We start from the raw sequence: 19,165 nt of genomic DNA, 5'->3' as shown, positions 1-19,165 counted from the left end.
ACAAAATGTTAATGTCTGAGGCATCACAGAAACACAGAGTGACCTGGGTTGGAAGGGACCTTAAAGCTCATCTCATTCCATGCCCCTGCCATGGGCAGAGACACCTTCCACTAGCCCAGGCTGCTCCAAGCCCCGTCCAACCTGGCCTTGGACACTTCCAGGGATGGGGCAGCCACAGCTTCTCTGGGCAACCTGTGCCAGTGTCTCACCACCCAATTCCAGCTCCTAACCACCATCATTCCAATTACAGCTGGATATTGAGCATATTTTTCTGAGTCATTCATGGGAAAATGCACCTTTTGCTTTGAGTGAAATGAGTGTTTAACACCTGTATTGCACCATTCAAGATTTAGTGCAGTTTTCTAGCCTTTGCCATGGCTGTCTCAGTTTTTAAACAGTGTTTATGTGAAATATTTAACCTGGATACCGGTTAACGTGAGTGGACAGAAAGTCAAATTTGTCATCAGAATCATACCACCTTTTAATTTTTTTGGTTTCATCTTTCTTTAAGTTTATATTTTAATTCTTTCCTCACTGAGGTTTCTTCTCCCTCCATCCTGACTCGCTTCACTGATGATATAAATCCTCAGATGCTACCAAAGTTGCATTTTTGTTTTTCTTCAGTGCACTTCCTTTCCACTTGGGAAATTTAGAGAGAGAAGGGACAGGTGTAACTACAGTAAATTTACCTGTTTATAAAACAACTTTGTATTCAAAACCTTCAGTTTCTGCATTTTTTAAAAGAAACATCTAACATAACACTAAATCTTTGGATTAGTTAAAGCATATGGCATGTTTTAAAAGGAAAAAAAAAAAAGAGGAAGATTTTGCAGCTTTGTGAGATGTGCTGCATTAGAGTAGTTATCTGGCTGAATCAATTCAGGACTCATTCATTTTAAGAAACATTTAACTGCTTCCTTCAGCAGTATTTCTTAGTGCATACCCATCTTGCAGCGAACACCTTAAGGGTCTTGTCAAAACATATGGTTTAATCTCAAAAGGATTTATTTAATCAATGTGAGATAGACAGTGAAGTCCTTTTTTACCTTGAATTTGGTATCTAATTAATTCCACTTGCAAACCCAAAGTTACTCGAGTAACTAACTGACTGAAGTGGATCTTCTTACCACAGAAGGTGTTTTCTGAACTATTGATAAAAAGGTTCAATTGGGTTTCTTTGACTGTTCTATCCACAGCTGTTCCCTGGGATTGTGGAGAAGGCTGGGCACACGTGAGGAGGCCCATGGCTGCAGTGACATACCTGCACAAGCACCACAGAGCAAACCCCAGGCCACAGTAAGGGTCCAGGCAGATGGCAATCTGTCGGGATGGGTACAGCTCACACTGGAGCTTTATCGAGCGACATAAGGCACTTGTAGCTGCATGGGACATCTGCAAGAGGAAAACAGGAGCTCTCAGGGACCCTTTTTAGAAAAAGGGTATCACATATTCCTTCCTAAACATAAGGAAACAAAGCATAATTATCTCTCTTGTTACTCTACCTTAACTCCTGCTAATATACCAGTAGTAGACACACTGAAGTCCAAGTATGCCAACATATCTGGAGAAGTAGGTCTGAAAACACTAGCCAGCTTCTTTTTAGGCATATCATCTATTTAAAATAAATAAAAAGAGAAAATTACCATATTATTATTTTGAGAAACAAGCACAGGACAAAGAAATGTATATTTACAGCATTACCACCAGATACTTCCTATAGTTTCTTGGACAGCCGTTTTAATGCAATGCAGAACACATCCACTCAATTCAGCAGTTAAGGTGTAACAAAATAAACACACCACTCTTAAAACTATTTCCATTTTGGCTAGTGTACCTGTATCCAAAATAGTGGGCCATGTTTTAATATCTACAGCTGCAGCAGCCTCCTTAGACTTGAGCAGTTTCATTATGGCTTGGGTGGTCAGTATACACGCAGACTTACTGACCTGCAAAAGGCACAGCATTAAAACCATTTATAAAACCAGGGAATGGATGCTCCAAGTGATATCATATCCACCCAGAGGAGATAACCAACAAGATGAACAGATGAAGAAAATCACTGGAAACAAAGCAAAATGAATCACAACAATAAAAGACCATTTCAAACGAGTTTCTGAAAAAAATGTCATCATTGACTCAGCAGACTGATTTTTTTTCCCCTAGCTTATTTTACACCAACCATGGCAAAGCAATTCATCAGGATGCATCAACCAATCCACACTCCCCAAAAGCATGAGGAGAGGAATGTCTCATACCTACCTCTACAATCATTTTGACAGTGGGCAGAGTGGTAGCAAGGTTCTGTGGATGAGGTGGGCGGACAGTGATGGGGACACAGCCAGCATATAAGCAACCATAGAAAGTTGCTATCAGGTCCACTCCTGTAAAAGATATTCGTGAAACTAAAGCCATTTTTATCAGGACAACAGGCTGAACTCTTTCACCAAAACCAAAACACACGGTGATTTATTTTATTGAGATGTAAGGATTTCTCACAAGGGTCTCTTCAAATCAACAGGCTGCTCTTGGCCATGCCCGGTTCTACAGGGTTAAAATGTTTTGCATTTGAGACGTAAGCAAAAGTTATTTCAATCCTACAAACTTTAAATGGGTAGGGATATATTTTCATGAACCGGATTTTCTTTTCTGGTGCTGACTGTGGCTTTTGCTGTCTGTATTGCCTTACCTGGAGGGTAAACCAGGGCCACGTGGTCACCAACGTTCAGCCGCCCCTTCTCCAGCAGCGCAACTGCCACTCTCTCTGCTCTCTTGTGCAGCTGGATGCACGATGCAGTGCTGGCTACAGTGCCCTGCACAGGAGAGAAGTGACATCAGAAACCTTTATTCAAACTGTTCTACACGAAGTACCTGCTGCAGGTACAGTATTTCATCTGTCCTTATTTTAATGATACAGCAAATGCTGTTAAAGACTCTGTCTCTACGTTTGAGAAACCATGCTGCTGGTAACATGAGCTTTTACAGGGCTAGAGGATTTTATACATCATGCAAAACCATAACAGTAAACACAGTGTATTGTTGAAAGAGAAACAGCAGCAGCTCAGTGACTTGGATATTGACATGGAAAGGTGTAAAACAAAAGAGTTTCTCATGGAGAGCTGTGAACACACTGACACGCAGCACTGTAGTCCCCAGTTATTTAAGACAGGTCTTCACTGACAGGTAATTTCTTTGTGCTCAAGTTTTGTATTTCCTTTTGCAGTCTCCTTGTCAAGGGTAAAACTTGCCTGAACAAAATGACCCAGGAAGGTGCTTCTTCATACCAGAAAACTTACCTCAAAATCCTCTTAACTCTGAGAGAATAAACCAATTCTGTGACTTTTAACAATAACAACGTTGAAACAGTTTCTTTTGCTAAAGCACAGTCTCACAAAAAAAGTCAGAAGTGTTGAACCATGTCCTAACCATTTTGCCTCTCTGAATAAGAACCACAAAAGTAAATCCTTGACTTCCCAAGGACTGCTGCTGGACCTTCTGGAAGCACATTCCCTATCCCGCTGCCTGCAGCACAGCACAGGGTAAATCCAGTTTGTCACTGGGCTGTTGCTTCCATTTTAAGTGCCATCCTTCTTGGGGGCAGAGCCTAGCCCAGGACAAGGCATCAGCATCTCCTAAAAGGTGTGACAGTGCTACTGGAAAAGATGACTCCAAAGCTGTCTCAAGGGCTCTCTACTTAGGCTGCAGATCTTCTAATCAGCAAATCCTCCAGCTCTGACTTCCAGTTACCCTTGTGTTCAGAGAGGAAGACAGAATTGCGTCTTCCATTAATATCAAAAAAGTTGTGTTTCAGCAGGTAATGCAATTAGTTCAATGTTTTAAGCCAGGCAGAATGTATACTGAAATTCCAGATGTGGCATGAAACATATGGCATAAAATTCCAGGAGTGGAAAAACAATGCTGCTTACTAACTAGCAATTTTTGTCTGCTTCATTAAAATAACCTGAAGGATTTTAGGAAAAGACTTCTGGCTGGAATTTTCTTAAAATCAAAACAATCTTTTGTTTTGATCTCAATCTCCAAGTATGACCTAAAGGGCATCTCACCTTGGAATTCAACAGAAGGAAGAGGGGATGATCTGGAGTTGTCTGAGCTCGCCACTGAAGAACATCTGCCAAATACAGGAACTGAAATGGAAAAAAAAGGAGACACTCAGATTCACTCAAAATGCCTCAGGTTTACTTTCAGCAGAATATCACACCTGGTCTTCTCTCACTCTGAACAAGCTAATTCAAATATTTAGTCATACCAGGACATCAGTGTCACCTTTCTTGCCTGGTCGTTATCCTCCAGCTGGCTCACATCTCTGCCCGAGGCTTGTGCAATCCTCTTGCCAGCTACAAGGTTTCCTACTATCATTGAGGCAGGACCAACATCTGCATTTTGGAAAGAAGAGGTGCAAAATGAGGACAAATAACTTGCACCAACCAGCACAGCCTGCAGACCCCTGTGAGTGCCACATCTAACACAGGTCTGGCGGAGCCAGCACATGCTCTGTTTTCCTCACCCGGTTGTTTCTGTCGAGGCTTGGGCAGGTTGGTAACACAGGTATGGGGACACATCAGGACGTTACAAGGATGCAGAGCACCCTCCAAAAAGCGCTGCTTCGTTTCTGAAATATGAATTCCTCCGAGTGGAGCCTTTGGCAAAGTGTTGGCTGGCACCAAGGCAAGGCAGTATACACCCACTTGGTGAATGCTATCGATTGCCTTGATAGAAATTAAAACAAAAAAAATACATTCCACATTATCAACTGGGATGTAGCCAGAGCAAAAATTTGAATTCAAGTCATTTATAACATTAAAATTTTTACTTGCACCACAATTTGCAAATAAAGGGTCCAATTCTGCACTCACTGAACTCATAGAAGCTGTGCCATGACTTCAATGGGAGCAGGAGCAGACCCAGGACTTTGCTTGTGCCCTCTATCAAGGGGATGCCACCTGCACATCAGGGATTAGGAAAGTCTCTTAAAAGTGGGCAAAGAGTGCAGAGATTTTCAAAAGCCAAAATTATATTACAGCAAATTTAGCATGTATGGCACAATCACAAAAGCGCAGTAGAACATAAAACCACAAAAATAGAGAGGGAAGCAACTTTGCTGCCTAAAACTTAAGTGTCTGTTTCAGCTCTCTCTGTTTCTCTTCTAAAAAGAGAAATAAAAATATTTTCTCCCACGAAAAAGCCTTTCTATTACCAGATATTCCCTCCAAAAAGATTAGAAAGCTGAAATTAGACAGAAACCATTATTACCTAACTGCCTTACTTTTAAGAGCAAACTTCCCTTAAGTTTTTCTCTGTATCCTTCCTTTCAGTTGTCCCTTCACCAGTCTTCCATAATAGCTCTCTCAATTTTTACTTTCTTAGAACTAATTAATTCTGAAATCCACAAATGTAAGTCTACCACAATTCCCCTTCCTCCTGCCCTCCACCCCCCAAGAAAATATAGTGAAGTAATCAAGGGAAAAAAGTTTTTAATGCTTACAGTTGGAGATCTAGAATAAGGTTGTTAGTGACACAAAAAGCTTTCAGAGGCAGTTCTGATATTGGCACTAAGTACACTCATAAACATTTCCAGAGTTAACTCTCAGTATGAAATCAGAAGAGACATGTAGCATTAACCCAAAAACCCCCATCACCCTTAGGACTCAGGGAATCCTAGTAGTAGGAAGTTAAAAAAAAAAAAGTTCTGAAAGAAAATCTTATTTTTTACAAAAATTCTGTTAACTATCAACCCTGAAACACATCCTGAAAAAAACCCAGCTCATTATAGCTCTCTGTGGTTACACTGATAGGTTTGGCTTATGGAAAAAAAAAAAAAAAATATGCTCTAATGTTCTCATTTCATACATCAGCCTTATTCACCTGGAAAAGAGAAAGGACAGACTGACTACCTGTAGAACCCTGCTCATCCACTGAAAACTATCCTCCTCTGAGGCGTCAGGGCGCTGCTCTGCCACAAGCACTATCCGATCATCATGCAAAACGGGCACAGAAAACACTGCTATCCTAAAACACAAAGGACAGAAGAATGATAGGATGCAACATATGGTGAACAGAGCATGGGTTATCATCACGTGGGGATGGCTGCAACCTCTCATGGCACTGTTTCACACACACAAGCATTATTCATGCCAGGTCATCACAAAATCACAGGAAAATAGAACACATGTAAGTTCACTACTGTAATTGATTTCTGGTGGGGGTCAGGTGGATTTGCAGTCACCAACGTAGCACGTGTTTGACAGGCAAGTTCCATACGTGCAAGGGCTGTGCAAACCTTGCCTACAGAACTCTGTCATGCACACTGGACTTGTGGCCCTTACATCCCTTCAGAAAGATGACTGTGCCAAATTACTGACCAGCATATGCTTGCACAGAAAAATACTTAACTCTCATTCGGGAATTACATTAGTTTTAGGCTTGCATCTCCTAGGATAAAATATTAATAATGCCTCCACCAGGTATGTGCCATTATTTTTATGCTCAACTGCATTATTTACATGTCAGTTGCACAAGTGAGCAAAACTGAAGAAAGCTGGATTTTTAAAGGATCATAGAATAGTTTGTGTTGGAAGGTCATCTACTTCCAATCCCCCTGCAATAAGCAGGACATTATCAACTAGATCAGGTTGCTCAGAGCCCCCTCCAACTTGACCTTGAATGTGTCCAGGGCTGGGGCAGCCTCAGCTTCTCTGTGCCTCACCACTCTCACAGTCAAGACTGTCTTTCTTATGTGTAATCTGAATCTAATCTCTTTCAATTTAAAACCATCACCTCACTACAGGCTTCACTAAAAACTCTGTCCCCATTTTTCTTGTAAGGCCCTTTTAGGTCTCGAAAAGCTGCAATAGCGTCTCCCTGGAGCCTTCTCCAGGCTGAGCCTTCCCAGCTCTCTCAGCCTGTCTCCATAGCAGAGGGGCTCCAGCCTTCAGAGCATCTCTGTGGCCTCTCCGAACTCAACAGAAGCAACAGCTCCATGTCCTTCCTGTGCTGGGCCCCCAGGGCTGGAGGCAGCTCTGCAGGTGGGGTCTCACCTGAGCGGGGCAGAATTCCTCCCTCCCCTGCTGCCCACGCTGTGAGATCAGCCCAGGACACAGTTGGTTTCTGGGCTGCCAGTGCATATGGCCAGGGTACGTCCAGCCTCTCATCCAGCAGTACCCCCAAGTCCTTCTCAGCACAGCTGCTCCTGATCTGTTCATCCCCCAGCCTGGACTGCTCCCAACATGACCCCTGAGGGACCCTACTAGTCACTGATTTCCACCTGGACATTAGGCCATTGATCACAGAAGAGCAATCAGGTTGGTGATACATCACACACTATCTTTGAAGGTCCTTCAGCTGTTTGTTCTTTAGAACATGCTGCACAGTTCCTCCCTTGGCCACTCTGCCCAAAAGGCTCGGAGGACAGAGGTGTCTTATATCTGGCACATGAGCTTTGAGTGTCTTAAGAGAAGCTTTGAAAGAATTTTTAAACAAACACTTAAAGATCTACCTTTATACTTCGTGAAAGCAATTTAAAATCTATTGTGCACGAAGAAGGGTGTCAATATTTGTCTTTCAAGTTAGCAGGGACAGGGTATATCACCACTTAGTGCCACCTTTCCTACAAACCACACATGTAAAAACTCACATGCATTGCTCCTGTGTATGCTGTGTTACTTATTGATTGTCTGTGGGTGAAAAAAAAAGGAACAAAGCCCAATCAGCAGGGCTGAAGTTTCTGATATACTCACCTTCCCCGATAGACAAACTTCATGGGTTCCACTGCCAAGGCGGTGGCTACCACATCATCTGCGTTGTGCCTGCGGCCACTGACCATCATCAGGCCATCCAACTTCCCTACCACAAACACCAAATAGTCCTGAAAAGAAGGCAGGATTAGAAACAGAGGGGAAAACCTCCTCACTCCTGGCAATACATGCCTGACTCAAGCCAACAATACTCTCGAGATCTATAGGAGGTCAGTGCCCCCAACAGGTACTTCTGCTGAATTCAGGGGCACCACTTAAGAGTTGGGAGTCAGGACAAAGTAGGGCCCCCAGGGCTTGTTCACACTTACAGGACCCACAAAGCCAAGCAATCCTGTTCTTGTGAAGGGCTGGTCTGAAACAGGCACGCCAGCTGCTGTCACTGGGATGGCCTGGAAGAACACAGAAGGATTCAGACACTCACTGGACTGATATGGACACTCATTATTGCCACAAAAGGAAAACATAAATTGGAGTACCACTGGAAGAAAAAATATGGGCAGAAAGACCAAAATGCCTTCAGGTAACTGCACATAAGACTTCTGTTTTAATTCAGAGCTAAGATGAATTAAATGCTCACACAGACAAAACACCGGATTATGGAATATAGAAGCAGCTGATTGACTGCAGATGATACTTGGTATTTTTGGTAATAAGAGACAGAATTTGTTGTTATGATTCTATGAATGAGGGAAAGTGTATCCAAGCCAAGGCTTTTTCTAATCAAAAAACCCCCAAAAGCAAAACAAAAAACCACCAAAAAAGGACTTCTAAGGAACAAATAAAGTCTATTTGCAAGAAGGAATACTAGAAATGTGACAATCACACTTTACATTACAAGGAAGTTCGAACCTCAAATACATTCTTGGTGATTCCCAGGAGGCCGAAATACGCTATCCCCGTTGCTCCTGAATTCACACATATTTCTCCAACCTCATCAGCTTTACACAGGTAAGGAGTCCCATCCACCTTCACAACACACACGCTGGCTGCAAGGAGGAAGAACACAGAATCCCAGTGTTAGTGTGCTCCAGCAGCTGACACACACAAGTGCTCTGCTGCTGATAGGTAAAAGATTTTAATATCAATTATCTATCAGCTACAGAAAAACACAGCACGTAAGAGAGCTCTCTGTAGCTTTTGGATAGGCTGTGTAATGAGTTCTCCAAGATTAAGTTCACAAATGCAATGTTTCTTCTTACAGTGTTTCACAGCCTTCACATCAGCTGCAGCTGAATCCAAAGTACCACAGTGCAAGGGAGTTTGATTTAGCACTTAAGATTCAAGATTAAAAAAGAAATCAGTAACTCTATGCAGGTCAATGCAAAATAAACAGAACGAAGCCAGCTCTGCTGCCAGCATGGACCAAGAACTGCTGGTAAAACAGATCTGTGGGGACATTTTCAAAGAGAAGTCTTCAGTTGTCAACATCTTAGGTCTGAACAGGAGAGATAATCATTCACTCTACCAGTAGATCAATGCCTAAATTATCTTGGTTTCATAAAAATTACCTATCAGAACAACTAGCAGTTATTAGTAATTGTTTGGAATCATGCAATGATAACCTCGGGTGACCAAGTAAGGAGATGCTACTCAAATCCTGGTACAGCTCCAAGTCCAAATCAGAACAACAGTTTCAGTTGCTGGGTATTATGTATATGAACTAGAAGGCTGGAATTAAATTCTACAGTATGAACTACCAGTCAGTCATGCAAAAACCCACATTTTGCAATTTAGGGGCTATAAAAAATGGGAAAAAAGGCTGTTTAAAACTTAGTGGTAAATTGAAACAGATGAAATAATTTATTACTCCAGGAAATAACTTGAGCTAGTATCAGAACTCTGTACGTAACACTTAAGCAATGATGCAGAGAGAAGTGCTAATAACAGGAGAAAGCACAACAATTTGTGGGCATACACAAATGACAGCCCTCAGCACATTCACAAACATGGAAAAACCAAGGGATTAGCCTACAGTGCCCAAATGATGCTCCCTCCATGGAGCCCAAGGACAATCCTATCACCCTGATCAAGTAAAAAAAAAAAAATACTTACCAGTAACCAATGTATGATACAGGTAGTCTACAGGTACATTCTAACAGCAGACACAGTTCTGCCCTGCCAGGTTATACTGCAAGGTTGCCCTGATGCAGTACCTGTGGAGCCTGTACTCTCGCTTCTCCTCCTTTTCCTGCTTCGTGTGTGACATACAAGAGAGTGCATCTACCACCATTTCAGTCTCTCTCAACAGCATTGCATCTGAAAAAGAATTAGAGAGAAGGGAAAAGCAGATGGGATGGGAATGTACATGTGGACTGCACGTCACGAAGAACACAGATTCCTGGTAAGAAAGCTTTCTTTCTTCAAATGAGTCCACATGTACATTCTGGCAGATGGCGACTCTCAGCAGTTAAACCTGCCAAGGAGTTCCTGGCAGAGGATGAGAATCCTGCTGTGCAAAGGACCACACTGATGCCCTACCAAAGACTGGATTCAGCTTTGGATGTTTCAAGACTAGCACAGCAGGAATGCAAGAAGAATGCCAGGGGCCTGCACAGCAGAAGGCTGTGAACAAAGGTGCTGATGAGGGTCAGAAAGTGCTCCCTTGTTCCACTTCCAGTGTCTCACAGTGGATCCATATACAACAGCTACCCTGGCACTGCAGTCTCTAGTCAAAACTCTCATCTAGAAGCATGAAGCCTTAAGAAAAATACTAAAAGACCAGAATAAAATGCCTCTAGAATCATTGTGGAAGGTATTTGCAGAGTTTCCAGAGAACCCTAGTCTTTGAGAAAAACAGCACATGGGAATGCCAAATGCAAGGACCTGAATCTTTCCCTGCTCCTCTGGAAAGGGAAACAGGCATAAAGCCAGCCAACTTCCTAGCTAAGGATGAACATAAATCTAGGCTTTAAAGGTGGTCACACAAGCATTCAAAGTACAACATTTAAATCGTAAGAAAACATCTCATCCCAAGTGTACACACTGGCACAGGTCTCAAGAGAAGTTGTTCTGCAGTGGTAGGCTGTTGTGCCATTGTGTGATGGACTGAAGCCAAGTGGAATTGATTACTATGATAAATTCTAAGGACTGAGTGGAAAAGAGAAATTTCAGAAAAAAGACTGAAAGCTTTCACCAAATTGTTCTGCAACAACTCCTTCCATAGATCAGGCACTGAGATGAAGGAACCAGATTCCTCTGCAGTGAAGATGCATTGTGGTAACTACCAGAACCTGTGCAAACGTCTTCTGAGACAAAAAGAGGAAACAATGACATCCAGGACATCCATGGGCTGGAGACAGTGTGAGCATCCCAACATTTAGGAAACTGGAACCATCCTCCCTGGCCTTCTAGAAAAGGTACTGAATACAGTCACAGTCCAGAATGTGACACTGCATATGCAAAAGTTCCTCTTGCAGAAACCCAAGATCTGGCAGCAACCCAAAGTTTTCTGCTTGAGTATAAGAAAGTAGCTGCTATAGCAGCACTATTTCTAGGAACCAGGCTTTGTATGAGCAGGGGCGATAGGGATATAGAACTTTTGGATTTGAGAGTGCTACTCTCCTGTCAAATTAAGAACATGGGAAGGATCCCTGTAAAAGAACGGAAATGATTAGTTGGGAAGTAGCAGGGAGACAAACTTAACTGAATACCCTGAGCAACCACATCCAGGTTCAAGCATAAGGTACAACACACTTCCAAGATGACAGATAACAGGGCAAGTTTATATGAAAACTGTAGGCACAAACCAGGCAGAATAGAAGAGGTTTGGCACTCTCCCTACCATCTTTACTAGTTCAATTTGAAAAAATGAACTGAAGATTGCCCTAAGCCAAACTTAGCAATGTCAGTCCCAGACAGAAACCACGCAAAATAGTCAAAGGTGGTCAACAGGTGAGGTAAAATGTCATCCCTCCAGGAGAAGATTGCAGTGGAATGCATTCTAGGTTTTCTCTTAAGAATTCTCATGCTATCTTTGATGGGAAGATTTCTCCATGGATGCCTGAACTTCCCTTGAGGCTCTTGTGATGGACATTCATGGAAGATAATGAATGTGAAGGGCATGTGTCATCACGAGTGGCCTATGGGTTAAACAGCAGTGACACAAGACATGACCCTGGTGGTGATGGGTCTGTTGAATAAGATGCCCCGAGCAGGTGGGCTCAGTGTCTCAAAACAAACAGAAAAAGAAAATGAGGGTGAAAGTGGACACTTTATCCACGATCTTTTAACCAGGTGGTTCCCAAATAAAGCATGCTTGGGATCTTCACAGGAAATGAGATCAAAACCATTTGGCTTGTCCAAATCCAGGAATGTGAGCTCCTGCGTCACAAAGTACGTGAAAGACTAGGGCATGTAAGCACTTCCAGGTTCAGTGCGGATCAGAAGATGGAACAAAGTCTTCAGGGATGGTATCTGACTCAAATTAGGCCTTTGGTGAAAGCACAGCAATCTAAAGAAAAAAACCCACAAAACCAAGAGGAGATTAAGAGCACGACTCGTCAGTCACAGAGGGGCAACGAGCAGGTGGTGGTATGTTCTCTCCTGTATGCCAAACACCAAGCCAGAATGGACAGGGCACATCCTCCGTGATGTGCATAAATCTTACCAGGCACAAGTATATCCACTGTTAGAATGTACATGCAGACTCATTTGAAAATAAGTAATTTATTTCCTTAGGTCATTAATTCCTTTTCATCTGGCACACACCTGCTAGCCTTCTGACTTTCTACTCTGGAAGATTATTTTAAGAGACAGTCACAGGGAACAGAGATATCCATTATCCTCTAGACTGAACTCTATTATGTATGTTCTGACTTAAGAAATGTACAGAGAAACTTTTGCTGGAATTTTTATCATGTGGACAAATTGAAGCACACCTGCCCCAGATTCTGACAGCCCAACACTAACCAGAATTTTAAAGAAGTTAATTCATTAAGTTGCCCAAATTCTGCTTAACCTACAAGTAGTTTTGCCACTTGCTACTGTATTTTATAAGGGCAACAGCCATCAATTACAAGTCCTATCACCTTGAGGCACTTAATGATACACATTTAAGTGTTCTCCCCTCACAGTCAGACAAGTCACTCAATGCTTCTTACTCATGTAGAAAGTTATGGTAGTGTTGTCACTGGCTGTTAATGGCATCCTAATCCAGAAGGGTCCCTTAGATTTGCCAGACAATGCCTCAAGGGATTAGACAAAGGAGAAGGGTTTTGTCACAGATCCCCTCTCACTGCTCAATTAGGCATTTCACAAGGACAGGGGTTTGTGTTTCATTAACGACTCATCCTGAGGTGAAATTACTTACCCACAAGCACACAGGGAGCTCTTCCAACATCCTAAGGCAGACTTTAACCTGCCACTGAGCAGATGCTCTATGGAATACTAACCAAGATGACTTACAACTCTAACAGTTGAATATGAAGAGTAGCTTAAGGTGCAGCTGTAGGCTGCTTTGTGCCTTAGTGTAGTCAAGCACACTTGCCCAGACAGCAAGCCTAAAACAAAGCCAGGAGTATCTCCATGGGATAAACTAATTCAAAGAAAGATTTCAATCAATCTTGCATTTTGAATAAAAACTGGACCAACAATGAATTTAAACTCAGTCAGTACACCAAAGGATTCATGGCTACCTGAAGGGCAGGCAAACTCATTCCCTCCATATCCCTGGAGTAACCCATAATCTAAGTAGAAGATGGGGAGCACAGCTGAATTTCAGTGGGGTTTCAAGGGGACAGCAGTAGTGTGGACACTCAAACCAGACAGCAATAGCAGTCCATGCCACATGTATAGTATTTGAAGCAGAAAAATCACCATTCTGTTGAGACACACATGCCAGCCACAGAATCAGGGAACTGATTACACTAGGAAAGACCTTTACGATCATCAAGTCCAACCGTGAAGGTGGAGTTACTGCCTTTCTTGAAATGTCATTATGGACTTTCAAAACAGCTTCAAATGGTCTTAACACAAAACAAAAACCTGAGAGAAGCCACACAACTTCTCTGCTGACAGCATATTCCTCTGTGTGTGCAGTCATCGGATGCAACCTCCAGGGACAGTCACAGCTGAACGTCTTCTGGGCCTTTGCAGACAAGTTTGACACCCTGAATTTGAATGTTCAGGTGAACCAATTCAGAAGCCAGTCAGTCTGATTGGGTCACCATACCTTTTTTTCCCTGCACTTACAGTTTCACACTGAGGCCACCCAAAAATACTCAGTCATTATATCTTCAATGGCTGTATTCCCATTGGTCTGCCTTGCCAACCTGACTTCAAAGGGGCTTCCTTCCCTTCGTTTTGGTACGAAAGGCAGAGCTTCTGCTCAGTCTTTTATTGGTAGCAGGAGGAAGCTCTAAATGTGAATTTAAGTTCAGTAAAAATAACTGAACCGCCATCCTTAGAGGTTGCAAAGTGCTTCTGGGAATAATGAGGAAAACTGAACAAGATCAGTGCCACTTGCTACATGATGGCTGAAATTTTCATCAGCAGTGGGAAGCTGTCTGCCTCCTCTTACTTGTATCAGGGGCCCTGGTGTACAGAGAAGAGGCTGTTGCTGAAATGACACGAGTTGGGCTCTCTGTCTTTACCCTGAGTATATGCTCTACAGAGAGGAGGGCTTTGGAACCACAGCTCAGCAAGGCATGAAGTTCATAAGGAGACTAAGAATACCAAAGCCAAAGGTGCCAAGGGCATGACCAGAACCAATGAGGTTCTTTGGTAACTACATAGTAAATCTGAGGGGTGAGGAGAATTCAAAAAAATCCATATTTCATCCTCTCCAAGTACACCAGAGCAGGTCAGGACAAAAGACAGAGGTATCTTGAGGCAGACAGCACCATGGAATGTTACACTGCCAACCTAAAAGCTGGAGCAGACAGCACTAAGTGTCCAGTCTTCCATCCCACTGGCCACAGCCTTTGGTCTGGTTTGGCACTTTTATTAATCTTCTTCAGAGTGCTCTCCTCTCCAAATGATGCATGACTTAGCAGCAGAGTCTCAAATGATAACAGCAGGGAAGAGAAAAAGTCTCTTTGCTTCAATCCACTTAATGGGCTGAGGAACAAAACCCAGCTCTACCTAATTCAGGAAGCACTGTGTTGCAAACAGATGTCATTAGGAAACAGGTTAATCCAGGACTGAGCAGTTTGCTGGAAAACCCAGTCTAGCACTCTCAGGATGGCTGGTTTTAGAATGGATCTCTAGAGATCATCTGGTCCAATCCCTCAGCTCAAGCAGGGCTACCTAGAGCCAGCTGCCCGGGACCACGTTCAGATGGCTTTTCAGTACCTCCAAGGATGGGGACTCTACAAATGGGGAAACCCATTTTGGTACCAAGTCACCCTCACAGTGGAAAAGGTTCTTCCTTCTGTTCAGAGGGAAGCTCGTGTGTTCAGTTTGTGTCCCATGGCTCTTGTTCTGTCACATGACACTGAAAAGAGCCTGACTCGGTCTCCTCTATAACTTCTTCTAAGGTAGACAATATCCACTGCTCTTCCCTCACCTACCAAACCAGTCACTTCATCGTAGAAGGCGACCAGGTTGGTCAAGCATGACTTCTCCTTGGTGAATCCATGCTGATCACCTTCACTGATCACCTTCTTGTCCTCCACGTGCATGAGAAAATGGTTTCTAGAACTGGTTGTTCCATCACTTCCACGGGGTCTGAGATGAGATCCCTTTCAAATGAAATATTCTGTTCCCCTCCATTCCATTCCACAGACTATCAGGCCAGGATGAAAGCTGTCATTTCTTACTATGTTTTATGTTTTGTTATATTCTTCTGCATGTTATCACATGGGTGTAGGTCAGTCAGCACCAATGCTAACAAGTGAGTAGCAAAACAACTCTGCAGATCAGCCAAAAGCATGTTCCCATACCAACACCTAGGGTCATTCAGATTTATTGTGGATTAATCTCTACTGACAAAGTTGAATAATCCAGTTCAGACAGCACTTAATTGTCATGTGTTCAGGTAACGTGTCAAAACATAAGTCATACTACCTTGAAGGTATTTAACATTTTTATTTATTCCATTAGCACAAGTGTAATAGTATAGATAACTTATGTGGAATATGCTTAAACCTACATGAAATGCTTTCCTACCTCCAGGCATAATCTGACCAACATCCTGCACAGTTAAGACCGACAGCTTCTCCTCTGTATCCACTCTGATCACACCGAAACTCAGACAATTCATGGATAACACTGCTTTTCCTGGAGGGGGGCCACCCAGTTCAGGAGGTCTGGAAAACAGAAAGTCCAGTCAGATACGGATCAACAGACCAACGGTGACATGGTCACGAAAAATGTTGTACCAGTTTCTCAGGCTTGGTAAAGTAAAGAGAAATAATGGTTTCTCACTTGAAACAAACAAGAGTTCAAGACTGGTAATATATTGTAACTAGATGATAAAAGAGCTAGAACAAAACTCTCCAAAACCTCCAACTTCTTTGTTTCAAGTTTTCTCGAAACTGATTTTCTAAAAAGGCGCATTTTGATCAGAACCACTATCAAAAAATTCCAGCATATTCCATCCATACACCTATTAATAATCAAAGTATTTCCTTTTTTCAGAGCATCTCTTGCTATCTCCAGAAATCAATGGTATTTTTCAGATCAGCTACAAATATTTTTATTTCTTTAGCCCCCTGTTTACAAGACATTGTATATAAGCAATTAATTGAAGATTCAGCATCTTCTTCCTCCCAAATAACTAAGGTTTGTTTTGGGGGCATTTTAAAATGTCCTCCAGCAATATCAGTTGAGAGGATGAGACCTTGTTTTCCCAAACCATGACAAAAACACCTTATGTCTGACTACTCTTAAGAAAATATTAAACTTTTTAAAGAAAACAAAAAGCCTTTCAGTGAAGGAGATACCTGTGAGTTTCATATTCCCTCTGCTGAGGTCTTTGGGCATCTTTATGCGGGTCATGGTCTTTTCTGACTACCACCTTAAACGTGAGATTCCCCATCCCTGGAAGTGCTCAAGACCAGGCTGGACAGGGCTTGGAGCAACTTCCTACCCAAGCTATTCTGTGATTACATGGCACAGCTCAACAGCCAAGAAAAGCTTCAGTTCACTTCTGAGAAAAGGGAATTACCTGCGAATAGCAACGGTTAGTGCCTCTGAAGAACTAGCACAAGGACAGATTACTTCTGGTCTCAAACCTCTGGATTGAAATACATTCAGGAATGCATCACAGGAAGATATGGACCCTAAAAAGAAGAATTACATGATTGGAAACATTTTGCGGTTGGAAAGCTTGAGCTGCAGGAATTCAAAGTCTATGCTCACACTCAGCTCAGATATGCAAATACTGTCATTTTCGTGCACAAAACCAATATACTTTCAAATTGTCTGAAAGACATTCCAGCCTATTATTAGATGGTAGATTTGGAAAAAGAACTCCCAGTGACTAACAACCAATTCACTGAATCAAATTCCCAACTGCATATTGCTTCTCTGGCAGCACTCACTAACACTTATCATCATGGAAAGTCCTTCAGGGACCAGAATACTTTGTCACTAAGGGTAACTGTATGTCAGCTTCTTATATAGCCCCTATTTGATTGTTTCTTGCAGAGGTCACAGCATCTAAAATCAAACATCAAATGCTTCTGACATGCCTTCACTTCACAACTCTACCTGGCCTTTAGCACTTGGCCCAAAATAGATTATATCTGTATCTACAGATCTTCTAGGTATCAGTTCATGTCAATTCATGTAAGAGTATAACACTAATGAAAACATGAAGTTCAAAAAATGAATTTACCCAGCTAAATATAGCCAAGAAGTGCAAACAGCAGTGGCATCACTGGCACACAAATAGTATTTTACTACAGAACAAATTGTTTAACTTCCCAAGCATCAGCTCTGACACAGGATCTTGGCAAGACTGACATTTAGGAAACACATCCATACTCACATGGATTGGCTCCATCTGCCACTATCAGCATCCGTAACGAGCTCAGGCTGACATCTCTCTGATCCCTCTGAGCCAAAAGTGACCAGTGCATATCCCGGGATTTTACTACTGCTACACGGGCTGGAAATCAAAAATATAATTATGCTGCGTGTACAGAACAGAATGAAGGTCAATTATAAAATTATGCAAGTATTCTTGTATATTTACAAGAATTTTTGAAAAAATACACATGTAGGAAACAAATACAAATGCCAAATATTCAACTACTGTGATGTGTATACTCAGTGTCTCCAAATGGACTTGATTATAGAATTTAAATGTTTGTTATAAATTCAAATACTGAGAAAGACAATTTCTTTAAAGGTGTCTCAGGAGAAGCCATCATCAGTGAAACTGTCAGCACACAGAATACTGAAATGGAGTACTCAGTGACATACACAGGCGTTTTATACAAACAATTTCACTTGGTATTGAATAATCCAAAAAGGTGGGTGAAGTACAAATACTTTTAAGTTACCTTTGTACGAGCAGACTTTCTGTATCCAGGAAAGTGGATTAACCTTCATTAATGCATAGGGAATACTGATGACATGCATCCTGTTCATAACGCTCTGTGAGAAGATTAAAAGCTTTCAAGTGGCTCAAAAAATAGACAGCATGTACCAGTGCTTAAAAAAAAACCCCATTATCACAGCTACAGCATAACTCTTACAGTTAAATGTTAGTGAAAACTATGTGTATATTCCATGAAAACATAAATTACACAACCTACTGAAAAAGTAACACTTTATTCTGAAAAACATAAATATTGAAACAGAAATTGTTTGAGAGTTGATGAGCTTGTGGCCTCATTCTGACACCAGTGCACTACCCTTGCTGCAGTTTTTTTCATTCCTTCCAATACTCACTGTTAACACTCCATGCCAAAGGCCAGCCTCTCTTTTGAAATCCAAGACATTTGTTAGTGTTTCAGCTGAAAGCAAAGGAAAAAAAAATCAGATTTAAAAAGTGTATCTATAAGAATACTTAAGAATTCAAAATATTTTCTAAAGCAACTCCGAAAATTCCAGCTGCTAAGAAACCAAAGCTCTGTTGCTGTGCCTGTTTGTCTGTAACAAGCAGGTTGCTTAAGCTCCAAGTGGCTTGTTTTACTTACAGCAATCATCTTTGAATTATGATTACAGACTTGATTATTACAAGGTATTTAAGACCTTGATTAATTATAACACCCCTGTGTGTGTAACATCTGCCAATGAACTACGCAGACCAAAAATTTAGTTTTGAAGCACACTTCTTCAGCTGAACTGAAAAAGTTCATCATAATTTGAAAGAATTAAATCCAGTGAGAAATATTACCATGGCTGTACTAAATTTTCTTTAATATTTTCTCTGAAAAAAATTAAAAAAAAAATAAGAATCAAAGATTTTAAATCAAAGATTCGACCTGATTTTCGAGGGATATCTT

At 41.8% G+C, this 19,165-nt stretch overlaps 1 protein-coding gene across 6 annotated transcripts in view; it reads right to left on the bottom strand.

The window, feature by feature from the left end:
• DIP2A (disco interacting protein 2 homolog A) overlaps positions 1-19,165 on the bottom strand; it is an 81,800-nt gene that overhangs the window by 9,365 nt on the left and 53,270 nt on the right. For 4 of the 6 annotated variants that reach the window (XM_051787161.1, XM_051787162.1, XM_051787164.1 and 1 more), the window contains 17 exons: positions 18,609-18,673; positions 18,218-18,311; positions 17,701-17,820; positions 16,876-16,990; positions 15,876-16,015; positions 8,619-8,755; positions 8,078-8,158; positions 7,752-7,879; positions 5,910-6,024; positions 4,523-4,724; positions 4,282-4,391; positions 4,062-4,142; positions 2,687-2,810; positions 2,260-2,381; positions 1,835-1,946; positions 1,503-1,612; positions 1,262-1,392 (listed from right to left, as the gene is read on the bottom strand). In XM_051787161.1, coding sequence (XP_051643121.1) covers positions 1,262-1,392; positions 1,503-1,612; positions 1,835-1,946; positions 2,260-2,381; positions 2,687-2,810; positions 4,062-4,142; positions 4,282-4,391; positions 4,523-4,724; positions 5,910-6,024; positions 7,752-7,879; positions 8,078-8,158; positions 8,619-8,755; positions 15,876-16,015; positions 16,876-16,990; positions 17,701-17,820; positions 18,218-18,311; positions 18,609-18,673 — 1,987 coding nt within the window. Of the gene's footprint in view, positions 1-1,261; positions 1,393-1,502; positions 1,613-1,834; positions 1,947-2,259; positions 2,382-2,686; positions 2,811-4,061; positions 4,143-4,281; positions 4,392-4,522; positions 4,725-4,892; positions 4,959-5,909; positions 6,025-7,747; positions 7,880-8,077; positions 8,159-8,618; positions 8,756-15,875; positions 16,016-16,875; positions 16,991-17,700; positions 17,821-18,217; positions 18,312-18,608; positions 18,674-19,165 lie in introns of those variants that run through there. The other 2 variants (XM_051787166.1, XM_051787167.1) reach the window with 2 other exon arrangements.

The sequence above is a fragment of the Manacus candei genome, unplaced genomic scaffold, assembly GCF_025592945.1.
Source record: "Manacus candei isolate 608988 ecotype Guabito, Panama unplaced genomic scaffold, ASM2559294v1 h1tg000023l, whole genome shotgun sequence".
NCBI classification, from domain to species: domain Eukaryota; kingdom Metazoa; phylum Chordata; class Aves; order Passeriformes; family Pipridae; genus Manacus; species Manacus candei.
This window is presented reverse-complemented; position numbering and strand designations above follow the sequence as displayed.